At 28.0% G+C, this 14,503-nt stretch overlaps 2 protein-coding genes across 2 annotated transcripts; one reads left to right on the forward strand and one right to left on the reverse strand.

The window, feature by feature from the left end:
• Window positions 1–10,637: 10,637 nt before the first annotated feature.
• On the reverse strand, window positions 10,638–11,330 carry DSM5745_09608 (uncharacterized protein; the record flags this gene model as incomplete). The annotated part of the gene is made up of 1 exon (XM_026751624.1): window positions 10,638–11,330. One exon carries the CDS (start codon window positions 11,328–11,330, stop codon window positions 10,638–10,640), a length of 693 nt encoding a protein of 230 aa, XP_026599972.1.
• Window positions 11,331–12,584: 1,254 nt separating this feature from the next.
• DSM5745_09609 (uncharacterized protein) lies at window positions 12,585–13,582 on the forward strand (the record flags this gene model as incomplete). The annotated part of the gene is made up of 2 exons (XM_026751625.1): window positions 12,585–12,663; window positions 12,714–13,582. The coding sequence occupies 2 exons, from the start codon at window positions 12,585–12,587 to the stop codon at window positions 13,580–13,582; spliced, it is 948 nt and encodes a 315-aa protein (XP_026599973.1).
• Window positions 13,583–14,503: the final 921 nt, after the last annotated feature.

Raw genomic sequence — 14,503 nt, forward strand, 5'->3', positions numbered from 1 at the left:
TTTAGGGTTACTTAGGGGATTTAGGTAATAGCACTAAAAGGGCTTAAATTTATAAAAAGCTAATAAAAAAAATATAAAGTATAAGTATTTAAATACCTTAAAAAGGTTATTAACTATAATATTAATTACTAGTTACTAAAGTACGTGGTTAAGTATAAAGTTTATTAGTATTTTTTTTTTAGCTTAGTTACTAGCTTATTTTTAGCTATAGGCTAGGATTAAATAATAGCCTAAGGCTTTTTATTTTTTTATTTTTTTTTTATATTTTAACTTTTATAGCTTTTATTACTTTCTTTACCCGGGGTTATTTTTTTATATTTTTTAAAAGTTTAGACTCCTTAATTATTTTATTTACATGCTGGCTAAATCTTACTAATTAAATAATAAAATACTTATTATTAGTAGCTTTATATTTTTTAACTTATTTATTAGCTATAAATAACTATAATTGCACCTTAATTAAATTATTAAACTTATAATTAAAGTTTTTACTATTTTTAGTGTTTTTTCCTAGGTTTTTAGTATTTATAAGCTTAATAACTAAGGCTTTAATAATACTAATATTTGCCCTTAAAAACTCTAGCTTTAACTAGTTTTTAATAACTTTTAATACTTACTTTACTATTAGTACTCCTAGCTAGCCTTTAATTTTAAGTTTTTTATTTCCTGTCTTGTTAACATGCAGCCTATTAATATTTAGGTTTTTATAATATATTTTATTTATTATATTTATTATTTATATAGTATAGGTGCCTATATAGTATCCTAAAATTTTATAATAATAATAGTTATTATAAGGCGGGGGCGCTTAAACCAGGAGTACTAATATATTATTAAGTAAGTATTATTATTTTTAGTATTATTAAGGCGGGTATTACTAGGGCGGGTGCTACTAAAATAAGTATTACTAAAATAAGTACTACTAGGGCGGGTATTATTAAAAAGCAGCTTTAATTTAAAAAAAAATATATATAGTAATTTAGTACATGGATACTTAGGGGGGTAGTACCTATTATATATTTAAAAAATAAGGGGGCTACTATACTTATTAAGCTATTATAGCTTTAAGGTTTAGTTATAATATTTTAATAACTTTTATAATTTTTTAAAAGTTATTTTAGGCAGGGCTAAAGTATCTTTTTTATTAACTTATAATTTTATTAAATAGGACCAGGGGTTTTTTAGCCACTAAAATACTAGTTATATACCTAAAAGTGTTTAAAATATAGCCTTTTTTTAGCTTTTTTTTTAAAAAAATATAATAACCTTTTTACTAACCTTAAGGTATAGTTCTTTTACTACTAGGGTATTTAACATATGCTTTTTAATTATCTTATACTTAAGCTAGTAGCAGCTCCCTACCTTTAGCCTAAATTTTTTAAAAACTTATTAGGCTAGGTTGCTTAAGAGGCCTTGGATTAACTAAATATATTAAGTATAATTATTTAATTTATTAATTTATATAACTTAAGTAAAAATTATATTATATTTTATAATATAATTATAAAGGTTATTAATTTATATACATAGCTAGCTTTTAAATTTTTTAAAATACTAGCGTAACTACTTAATTTAGCACTAGTTAAGGTATTAGTATTTATTTAATATAATAATTTTTAAAACCTTTTAGTCTTATTTAGTATACCCTTCCAGGTTTCTAATAATATTTAAAATACTATAATTATAGTAGCCTGCTACTTAGGTAACTTTTCCTAGTTTATTATAAATATTTTAGTTTTTACAGGCTTACTTGTATATTTTTAAAAATTTAGTTATATTTTTATTATTAAATATAGGCATGCCTAAAGTACCGGGAATTAGCATGGGGGTAATTAGTAAAAAATAATATTTTTTTTTATTATATTTTTTATATTTTTAAAGGTACTGGCATTGCTACCGCGGGAGTTATTAAAGGGCGTGTAGATTTTATTAATAATATTACTAGGCTTACCTTTAGCCGCGGGAAATATATTATTAAAATTTTTAGTTATAAATATAGGTATTTATTTAATATTTTTACCCCCTTTCTTGCTTAAAAACTTAAATACATGGGATATTTTTACTTAATAATAAAAGTTAGTAAGCAAGCAGTAGGCTTATATATACTAAAAATTTTAAATAATTTTTTAAAGGGCTAGGTTTGCAAATACTTAGTAAAAAATAAAACTTTATAATTATAAAAAAAAACTTATAAAATATTTTTATTTTATTATTAGGCACCTAGTATAACTACCTAGGTGGGCCCTTAGGAGCTTTACTTTAAATTTACTAGTTATATTTATATTAAATTTACTAATTTTACTATTTAATTTATTATATTTATTAAGTAATTAGCATTTCTTAGGATTACTAGGTTTATTATTTTTTTAAAAATTACCAGGGTACTTTGTGCGCGGCCCACTTGCCTTACTTACTAAGTTTAATTTATACTTACTATTTAATTCTTTTTAACCTTTAGGCCTTAATAGTTTTTTACCTTTTTTTTTAATAATTTTAGGTACCTAAGTTACCAAGGCATAGCTACTAATATTAAAAACTTTTAATTTAAAGGTTTAGCGGGCGCCCTTTTTACCTTTATAATATTAAAAAAACATGCCCTATATTAATTACTAATATATAAAGGGGCGGTACTAAATTATAAAAGCTAAAAAAGCTAAATAATAATAGTTACCTAAAACTAAACAGCATGTAATACAGGTAAAAGTAATAGTAAAAAAAAGAATATATATATTAGGGTAAATAATAAACTAGGTACAGGAGGCCAGTAGCAAGACTATAAGTACTACAGGAATTAATGTTGGGGTGCAACCCCACTACAATAACCATACACATTTTTTTATTATGCTTAAAATTAAAAATATTATCTTAGTAAATAATATTATTAATAATATAAATTAAAAGGCCACGTTTAGTTATACTAAAAAAAAAGTGGGAAATAATACTAGGAGTAAAAATAGTAATATAAAATTAAGATTAAAATATAATAAAAAAAGTTAATATAAGCATAGCAAGATAAAATAAAAATAAAAAGTAAATATAAAAAAATAGGAGCTAAAACTACTTAAGGTTTTTAGCTAAATTTATATAATTTAGCACCTTATTATAAATAATATTTTTAATTAATTAGTCTTTATTTTTAAAGTTAAAAAGTACTAAAAGCTACTTAATATTAGTTACCTAGGAAAGTATAATATATAGCTAGCTATAAAAAAATACTAAATTTTAAAAATTTACCCTAACATAATTTAATAATTAGCCTTGTAACTTATTAATTATTATAGTAAATATAAGGTAAATAAAAAATTAAAAGTAATAAATTTTATAAAAAAAATTATTTTTTTTACTAGGTAGTTTAACCTAATAAATAAGGCACTTTTTATTATTAAACTATTTACTATTTAACTAAACTTTAAAATATTAGTTAAAGGCACGGAGCAAAGTTATTTAAGTCCTATTATATAAGTTATTTTTTAAGGCTAGGTTATTAAATAATATTAGGGAAGCTTTAATCTTTAAATATAGCATAAATAAGGGCAGGGTAACTAAGGTTAAATTTTATATAATTTTTATTATAATAAACTTATAATTTAGGGTGGTAATATTATATTTATTTTTTATATAAAAAACTAGATTATCACGCGGGATTTAATTAAGCAGGATATTATTTAAATTTTAAATAATAATATTTAGTATTATTAAAATAGCGCGGCCTTAGAAATATTTTAGGTTTTTATAAGTAATAATTAATTATAAATAAACCTGTTTTATTAAACTTAATAAGTTAAATTTTATATTAATAAAAATAAAAAGCTAGATCTAGCTTTTTAGCATGGGATCCCTATATAAAATTTATAGCTAGCTTTTAAATTAAATATTTTTTAAAGTTATATATTAAAGGCGTATATTTTATTAAAAATAAAGTACTTTAATATTTAATTAAATATTAGTATTATATATTATAGCCTTTATAATTTTTTTTATTTTTTTTATAAAAACCACTAGTAAAATTTATTAAAAATCACCCCTAAACACCACCGGGATTCCTTTAAATAGCTAAGTATTTTAATAAATATTTTAAAGGGTATTTTTTACCGCGTTAAATATCTTATAAAATATTATTAATATTTTATTTTAAATAATTAAATTTATATACTAAAGAAGCTTGGCTAAATAAGTTTTAATATTAATATTAATAGTTTTTACTAAGCTAAGTAAAACTAGGATTTTTAGGTGTTTATATATAGTTTACCCACTAAAAAAAAGTTAGGTAGTAATATTAATTAAGGCTATGTAAAGCATAATCCAACCCTTAAAATATAGTTAATTATATAATATTTAATATATAAAGATTTTTCCCGTGCCGCCTGGACTATTTAAAAAAAAGTAAAAATTATTAAACTAGCTTTAAATAATATAAAAAATTTATTTATATATTAATTACTAGTTTATATTTAGCTACACCTTTTTATACTTTATATTTTAGGCTAGTAGTAACTAATTATACACGTGTTTAATAATAATAAAAGAATTTTAGGGCTAAGCACCCTAGGTATTAATTAAATTAAGTAATTAAAAATTAATTAAGGCCTTATTTTTATTATTAAGTAATTATTAAATAATATATAAATTATAATCACGCGCTATTTAATTAAGGGTCTAGTTTTAAGGGTAAACTAAAGTTAATTATTTAACCTACCTTAATAAATTTTTATAAATTTAAAAACTATACTTAGCCTAAATAATAAAGGTATTTTTTAGCTTATTAAAAACTATAACTAAAATAAATATTTATTAAAGCGCCTTGCCTACTTATAATATATAAGTATTTTTAAAATATAAGTTTTACTTATTTTTTTTAAATATAATACCACGGGTAATACATGCCTTTTTATAAGTATTAAATATATAATTATTAATTATATAAAAATCCCGGAAACTTATTAGGCTATAAATAATTATAAAAAGTATTTAAAGGTAGTATTTATCCCCATAAAAAGAATTAAAATATAGTATTTAACTAATTTAAAATTTTTATTAATATAGCTTTTATACTTGGGCCCTAAAAGTAAAATAAAAGTGTTAATAAAGCCTATAAAAATAGGCACTAATATATACTTTAAATCTTAAATATATATTTTTAATATCTTATAATATAGGCATGGTTTTTTATTTAGGTTTACTTAATTATACTTAAAAAAAGCCTTTAATTTAATAATTTTTAATACCTTACCCTTTTCCCTAATTTACTTTTTTACCTAGTTTTTCCTAAAAATAAAACTCTTATAATTTTTATTATGGATTTTAAGCTACTTAACCAGCAAATAATAAAAGTAAATAAAGTATTTTATTAAATATTATATAGCCTTTAAGGCACTAATAAATTAATTATTAATATAATAAGTAACTTTATTAATAATATTAAACTAGATACATGCCTTTAAAAATCCCTTGTAAATATACTTGTAAATATATTTAATAATTAAAATATTTTAAATAACTTTTATATTAATATACGCATAATAGTAATAAAAAAGGTAAAAGAAATAAAATACCACCTATTTATTACTTATTTAAATTATTTTTTTTTATTATTTAGGTTAGGGACATTAATATAGGCACTATTATTATATTATTAGTATTTAGGGTAATAGCTTTTATAAAAAATTATTTTAAAATAAAATAGCTTAAAAAAGCCTTTATTATATTTTTAGGGCTTTTTATTATTATTAAAATAATATAATATATTTAGCTTAAGCTTTTTATATAACCTATAAATTATATTACCTTTAATAATATTAAATAAGGCCTTGGGATTAAAATCCCCTTTAAAAATAATATTTAAGTTAGGAATTTTAATTAAAATAAGGTTATTAATATTTTCCTGTGTAGTAAACCTTTACTTAAGCTAATAAAAAATATAAAAATAAGGTAAACCCTGCTTTTAAAACTTAATAATAAAATAATAGGTAATATACTTACTAAAAGTATTATTTTTAAATTTTTAAAGTATTATTTTATTTTTTATATAAAATATATAATATACTAAATTTAGCTAGTCCTGCTAGTATTATATTAGGTTATTATTATTATTTTAAATAAGCTTTTTAATAATCTTTTTCTACCCTAGATTAGCTATAAAAGTAATAAATAAAGTTAGGGTGCTATACCGCAGCACCAGGGCTATAAAATTATAATAAAACTTATATATATACTAGTTATTACCCTTGTAATTAAAGCCTAAAAATATATACTTATTAATTTATACTAAATTATAATCTTTATTTAAGGCCCAAAAAGCACTACTATAATTAATAAAATAATAGGTTTTTTAATTATAGCGGATGCTAAATAAATATAAATTTTTTATATATAATTAAATATTTATTAAAAACTATTAAAAAAGCATGCCACCCTAGTGTAAAATATTAAAACTTTTTTTATAAGTAAAAATATAAAACTAGTAAAATATAGCTATTATTACCTAGTTTTAGTTTTTATTTTATTCCTATTTAGTTTATATTAAAGTATAAATTTTTTATTTATAAAAGTAGCCTATCCCACCCTTAGCGTAAAAAGAATATAGTAAAGTAGTAAATAAAATAGGTAATTAAAATTAATTATAGTAAAAAACCACTAAAGTGCTGGATTATTTTTATTTTTAGTAATAAAAACACTAATATTATAGGGGTTTATTTTAAGGTATAACTTAGTTAATAAGGGATTATTAAATAGGTTTAATAGCTTTTAAAAAAAAAGAACAAGATTTTATTTAGCTTTTATTAAATAAGTATTATTAGTAATAATAGGGTTAAGCTAACGCTTTAAAAAAAAATTATAAAAATATTAGGTATAAAAATATTTATTTTAAATATTTTTAATTAAAAAAAAAGGTTATAGCACTTGCCTAGCTTATTATTAGCTATAAATTATATTTAAAATATTAATTATAAAAAGCCAAGGTTTATATTTTACTTAAAAATAAACTTAGCTTAAAAAAAATATTATACTATAAGTTATATACATAAATAAACTAATTAATTTACTTTAAGGCCTTTTTAACCTTATTTAAAAATATATTACGCCTTAAATAATATTTAAGGGCCTTAATAAAATTAAGCTAGTATATTTATATAAATATAATATTATTACTTTTTTATAAATTACCCAGGGGGCCTATATAATAATAAATAAACTTTTATATTTAAAATATATAATTAATATTATTAAAACTAGCACGGGCACAGTGTTTTATAAATAAACTAGTATAGGTAAAAAAGTTATTAATTAACTAAATATTATATATAAACCTACTATACTCCAGGGAGTTTCTACTAAAAATTTACTAAATTAGGAAGTTAAGGCTAGGCTTTAGATAAAAATTAAAATTATTTTAAAGGTTTATACCACTAGCTATGTAGTATTTTTAAAAATTATAATATTTATTAATATAGTTAAAAAAAGTATTTAAATACTATATAATTTTTTTTATAAATAAAAAGTAATATCTTAGGTAAGTAATCTTTATATAGCCTAAAATTAATAGTATTTAAGTATTATACTTAAAAAAACTAATAATTATAACTAGGATATTTTTTAAAGCCCGTGCTAGTATATTTAATAAAAGCTTTTAATAAAAAATATATTTATTTAGTAAATTAGCTAAATTTAAAACCTTTTTATAAATAAAATACTTTTAGGTAATAACTACCTAAAGCTAGTTATATTTTTAATATAGCTTGTAATAAGTATAGTAGCTATTAATTATTTAATAATTATATTAAGCCTAATAAGGGCGCTTTATAATACCTAGTTAATTAGCTAAATATAATTAATTATAAAAAATAAAAAAAAAGGTTATTATATAGCATAAATATTAGTATAAACTAGGTTAGCTTAAAAATAGCTATACCCAAAGAACCTGGCGCTAGGGGGCTTAATATTAAGGTTAATAATAATATAAAAAAAAATAAAAATAAAGTAAACGCAGGAGGCATAAGCTAGTAAATTAAAATAGTAATAATTATACTTAAAATAGGATCTAGGGTTAAAAAAGGCTAATAAAAATTATTAATAATAAATTAAATATACTAAAAAAAAGTATATAAAAATAAGATTAATTATATAAATAAGGCACTTATAGCTCCTGGGGTTATAGCTATTATAATAATATACTTAGTTTTTTTTTAAAAATTAGTAAATTATAAGTTTTATAAAAAAATAAAAAAGTAGGAAAACAGCCTATAATACTAGTAATTAAAAGTATAAAAAAAAATAAATAAAAATAAAATACTAAACAAAGTATAGGAAGGCATGGTAAAATAGCTAAATTTATAAGGTAAAAAGTATTATAAATAGGGAATAAAGCTATACCTAAAAATAAAATAAATAATAAAATTATACTAAATAGGGTAAAAGACTAAAAGCAGCTAATTATAGTAAATAATATAAAAAAGTATTAAAAAAAATAAAATATATAATATAAAAACTATTAATTTTATACTTATATAACCTACCTTTTTATACCTATATAACCTATTATTATTACTTATTATAAAACTTACTAAAGCTAAAAATATAAACTGCATGGCCTAATATAAAAGCCTAAATAAATTTATTATTAAATAAAATAGCATAAATCTTATAAACCTAAATAATTTATTTTAAAATATATACTAGTATGTTAATTACCTTAACTTAAAGTTTTATTTATATATTAATAACCTATTTTATTAATTAAAGCTTAAGAATATTAAAAGTAATTATAAGGTAAAAAATAAAAGGCTTTAAAAAAAGATTTAACTATTTTATATTAAAAATAAGTAAAGGGGATTAACTTATACACAGGTATATTAAAATAAATTAAAGGTATAGTATTATAAAATAAAGTATTAATAAAAAGCTAAGGCTAAGGCATGTTAAAAAATACTAGCTTAAAAATTATTAAGTAAATAAAATAAAAATAAAGTATATAAAATTATTATATAATATAAAAAGTAAAAAATAAAAATTAAAGTATTTATAATAAGTATATATATTATTATAGCATGCCCTATATATATATATATTAATAAATAGCTAAAAATATATATTATAAATAGCACACTATTATTAAACCCTGTAATAATATTAATAATAATAATATTAATAATACCTATAAACCTTAAAGCCCTAGAAGTATAAATTATAATAAACCCGGCCTAAATTAATATTAACCCGCTAACTTAAATACATAAAAAATATATAATAAAAAAGAATAATAATATATAAGAGGCGGTATAGCAGTATATATAAAAAAAAATTAATAAGCTAAAGGCGTGTATATAAAGGGAGTTACTTGTATTATAAATAAAAATAAAAAAAATTTAATAAGATTAAAAAAAGCGCCTAAAAAAAGCTTAATAAAAAGCTTAAAAAAATAATAAAAATAATAAAAAAATTAATAAGGTACCTAAATAAGGGCTGGTACGCTAGGGCCTAAAAATTAAAGCTTTTTTAAATTAAAGTTTTTTTAATATAAGTAAATTTACAAGCCTAGTTTATATAAAAATATTAACTATATTATTTTTAATATATATAAACTAGGCCCTTTAAAATAATAATTATATAAAAAAATACTTATAACTATAAAAAAAAAATAGCTATAAAAACTATAAAAAAAATTATTAAAATTATAAGTAAGTATTATATATAAAAAACATAGTTTTTAAAAGCATAGTAGCCAGGGTAAATAAAAAATTATAGGGTATAAAAGTAATACCTATTAATATTTATAATACCTGGTAATAGTAGGGCCCACTAACTAATTAAGGAATAAATAAAACCAGGCTATTATAGTTATAATATAAATATAATAGCATATAGGGGGCGGTATGGTAGTATATATAAAAAAAGATTAATAGGCTAAAGGCATGTATATAAAGGGAGTTACTTGTGCTATAAATAGCGATAAAAAAAAAGTTTAATAAAATTAAAAAAAGTGCTTAAAAAAAGCTTAATAAAAGGCTTAAAAAAATAATAAAAATAATAAAAAAGTTAATAAAATACTTAAATAGGGGCTGGTACACTAGGACCCAGGAATTAAAGCTTTTTTAAATTAAAATTTTTTTAATATAAGTAAATTTACAAGCCTAGTTTATATAAAAATATTAACTATACCGCCCTTAATATATATAAACTAGGCCTTTTAAAATAATAATTATATAAAAAAATACTTATAGCTATAAATATAAAAAAAAATAGCTATAAAAATTATAAAAAAAATTACTAAAACTATAAGCAAGCGCTATATATAAAAAATATAGTTTTTAAAAGTATAATAGCTAGGGTAAATAAAAAATTATAAGGTGCAAAAGTAATGCCTATTAATACCTATAATACCCGGTAATAGTAGGGCCCACCAACTAATCAGGGGACAAATAAAACCGGGCTGTTGTAGTTATAATACGAATATAAAGAATATATACACATATAAAAGCATCCATGCCCTATTATCCAGCACTCTCTACATTTAATTGCACTGTATGTACTCCACAGTACACCTAAAAATCCCCGTCAATTGAATTTCCCAAGATACCATAAGCATACACTATGTAAGTAACAAAACAATATAATACAGCTTCCCAGCGCTCAGACTTCGCCTAAGCCGACACCCCAACATTCGCACTGCTCTCAGCCGTCCTCTCCAAAACTAGCCTCCGAATGCGCCCAATGTGTTCCTGCCCGTGCACAGGCGTCTGAGATTGGGTGGCACCGCTCTCAAGCCTCCTCTGTTCCCTGCGCGCCGCTTTCGCTACTCGCTTCTCAACGCGGATCGCATTTCTCTCCTCCCTGGAAAGAACAGCCGGTCTATCCTTGATAGTTTGACCAAAAGGGGCAATGATACGCTCGACGACGTGATGTACGCGACGACTCTTCGGGTACCCGGACGAGAATTCAATCACGTCGCCTTCGCGTAAAGAGTTCTGAGGATCTGAGACCATGAATGTAGTGACCTTAGGGTAGTTCTTGCGCAAGAAGTCGTCCCAGACATTATGGCGGTGTTCAACGCGGACGCAACGATCCATCCGTCCGACAGAGACAACTGTGCCCTTCTTCAATGTGTAGGGGTATTCGCGGAGAGATGGAGGTTCGGCGGAGGGTCGGACGCTTGATTTAGTTTCTTCTTGTTGCTGCGAAACTGTTCTTGGAGCAGAAGTGATGAGTCGGCGGGATGGAAAAGTTGGTCTGTTGCATTGCAAAGCGGCGGGGGATTTTGAGGATAGGGACAATGTTGACCGGACGGTAGATGATCGCAAGGGCTGCATTGCTCGTAAAACTTGACTAGGCGCCATATTTGCTGTATGTGATCGATCTGCTGCAATCAGGCGTGAGCCAACGTTTGAATTAGTGTATTACTTCGAAGAGCAAGTCTTACTGGTCGGGGAAAATGTGAGGAGCGAGGCGGAGATCTTGCCGCGATTTCACTGCAGACAGGATTGAGCAGCGTAGAGATTGGCAGCCCAATTCAATGCGCCGGGTGTCTATGAGCGAGAGTTTGAGGTTGCAGGCGGTTTAGATAGAGTAGGCAAAAGCTCCGCAAGAGGAATTTCGGATTGACGGGGGTTCTGAGTTTGTTCTGTTTGCAACTACCTACCGTAGCCAATCAAGACACCTCACTCCTACGGAGTGCTTCACCAACCCTGGCTGTCAAGTGATGGCGATTTTGGTCTCCCACAAAAAATCTTCTGCTGCCCATCCGGGGATGATGCGAGTACCACTTTTGCACCAGTTACGGGGCGCTCACAGTCAAAGAACAAAGAACGAGCTAGAACCATCACTGGGTTACTTTGACCGATCCCTCGAGGAGTCGAGAAGTCTGAACCCTCGGGATGATTGCATCTTGTTGGATACCGTCAAAATGCGCTAGACGCTACTCCATGCCTGTGCTTAGCGAAGGGCGCTTGGGACTTTCCATGAACCGAGAGAGGGTGATGCATGTGCCCTCGAATGGATTGGATCTTTGTTGGTTTCTTGGAAAAATTTCCGAGTGACCAATCCATATACTGTGCTAAAGAACAGTGTTACAGTTTCCCATGTGAAGCTGAGTGGCTGAATGGAAGAAAGGTGGGAGGGGCGGGCCCATATGAATGAATCTTTGGCGGTTCCCTGACCAGGTTTACAGCCATCCTAAGTCCAGAGGGTATGGCTTCCCACAAAGAGAACGAAGGGAAAGCGCTCTCAAAACGATTTAATGTTGCCAGTGCTGAAAATGGTCGTGTGAAAATGACTGCTCTGCAGTCGTGCTAGGACACTGGGGGTATCATGGACTTTCTGTTTGAAAGAATAGACGGTGCACTCATGGATGAACTAATCATTGTCTTTTCGCAGAAAAGGCGTCCCAAGTGCCCACTCGAGCCACGGTCAGGAATTGGGGCGTTGCATGTTCCATCAAAGGATGAAAAGGAGGTTCCCAGTGCTTTGGTTGACAGAATAGTGTGAAAAGGCGGATATAAATAAGTAGCGAGTTTCCCGAACATGCTCTATTGCACAAACCGAATCTATCGTCACAAGATCTTCATCTACGCCTTCTTACGGAACCTTTCATCATGGAGGAAATTCAATATGATCGGTTTGGATTCTTGGGGATGCCCACGACACTCCCAGACCGCATCCCCGCGAAGCCAGGTAAGATTTCGACGATAGGTTGATATGATGGATGCTGATACTACGGACAGCGGCCGACGTGGCTCGGATTTTGGATCATGCGAAAGTTCCCAACGTCCTCTGGGGCTGGCTCGCCGTTGGGCTGGTCGGACTCGACCACCGGTTTCCTCAAGTTGATTTCGTGGTCCCGGATGACAAGATTGAGGCGGCTAAAGAGGCTCTGATTGCTGGCGGATTCACTCTCTGTATAGACCAGGACTGCGCGGAACAAAAGGAGGATCGGGTTGCTCCAGATTCGGTTGATCTTCATGGACCGTTGGGTTTAAACGAGATGAATACTCTGGGCGCAAGGAACCGGTTTCATCCCATTGCCGACATCCACTTCCACCTTGAGCCGTCAAAGTATGAGTACTATAACGTGCTATCCCTGTTCATCCAGTCTAAGACTCTCTGGAGCGGGTGGTGGCCCGACTTGGTTCTCACAGATGCTTGCACGGACGCGAAATGCCCTGATACTGAACGGTTTCCAGCTGATCATCCTCATTTCATGCTTTCAAGTGATATCGACCTGTACAAGTGCGAGGATGGATCGGGGCCATGGGCGGAAGAGTTGTACGCCGTGAAGACCCTAAAGCCTAGCTTGTTGGTCGAGGCCCTGATCTACCTCTTTTGCCGCGATTGGGGCCATATCAAGTCAGTGGATGAAGGCTGGCAGGACATGATTCTCCTCGGGTTGGTTAGGGTCAAAAGGGATGACCAAGCTCGGTTCATCGAAAAGGATCTCAACCCCGTGCTTCAGCCGCTGTGGAACAACCTTAATTGTCGTACTCGGAAACCCGAGGGTGTAAATAAGTGGGATATCATAAGGGAATTTCGTCAGAGCCTCATTGACAACAATCGGATGCCACCTCTGCCGCCTATCGATTTGACCTATAGGTGAACAATGGTGATGTGGCCTGGAAATCCTTGCGTACAGTGGTAGCAACACTGCCGTACATGTGCAGGTGAGATTACAAGGTTCAACCCTCACATTTGTGGTCTGTTGTCGGTTCAAATGTTTAGTTTCCTTTGTGTTTTCTGATCTTTGATTACTTTCTAGTCGAACCACAAGGCTACTGTGTGAATTCAACATTCGAATTGCTGCACTTTGTCTCTATAAATGCTCACCTAGAATGCCAGTCAATACCAATAGTGAATCATGTTCCATTCTGCGCTCAGATGCTGACTCTTCTTTGGGCCGTCCTAGCTCTAAGGGACCATGAGGCGAAAGAGCACACTCAACCTGCACACCAGACTCTTTCTGTTACCAGATGTCTCAGCTCGTCAGCTATGCCAATTCCATGTGACAATGAATTGAGAGACATTGTATAAGCCACTCAACCTGCCTCTTTGTTATACTTGGACAATGAATCCTTCAGCTCTGCAGCCAGAAAAGATCAAGCAACGCCAGGGAGAACGGTATAAAAGGCCTCTCGTCTCTCCTGCGGACTACTACTTTCGATATCCAGAAATCACCGTCCTTGGTCTCATCAGTCGCTAATCCTCCAGTCCTCACAGCAAGCTGATCCTGACCTCTTACTACGTCGTCCATCAGTCCCGATATTGCATTGCATCGTCTGTCCGATCCTAACCTCCCACCACTCGTACCCCCAGTCCCGGCTTTTATTCCATCAGCTGTCGCCTACCCTACCTAGCCTTTCGTCACGTTCTTCACCCACTTCGGATCCTCCGCCATAGTATTCAACATCGCAGAAACCGACATTCCACCTCGTCATGGCCCAATTCGCCTCTCCGACCCTTGAGCGAACAACGCGTGCCGTTATCCTAACCCTCGCAACAGACCCTGGTTTCTGCCGCGCGA

Source organism: Aspergillus mulundensis (assembly GCF_003369625.1).
Source record: "Aspergillus mulundensis strain DSM 5745 chromosome Unknown scaffold_12, whole genome shotgun sequence".
NCBI classification, from domain to species: Eukaryota; Fungi; Ascomycota; class Eurotiomycetes; order Eurotiales; family Aspergillaceae; genus Aspergillus; species Aspergillus mulundensis.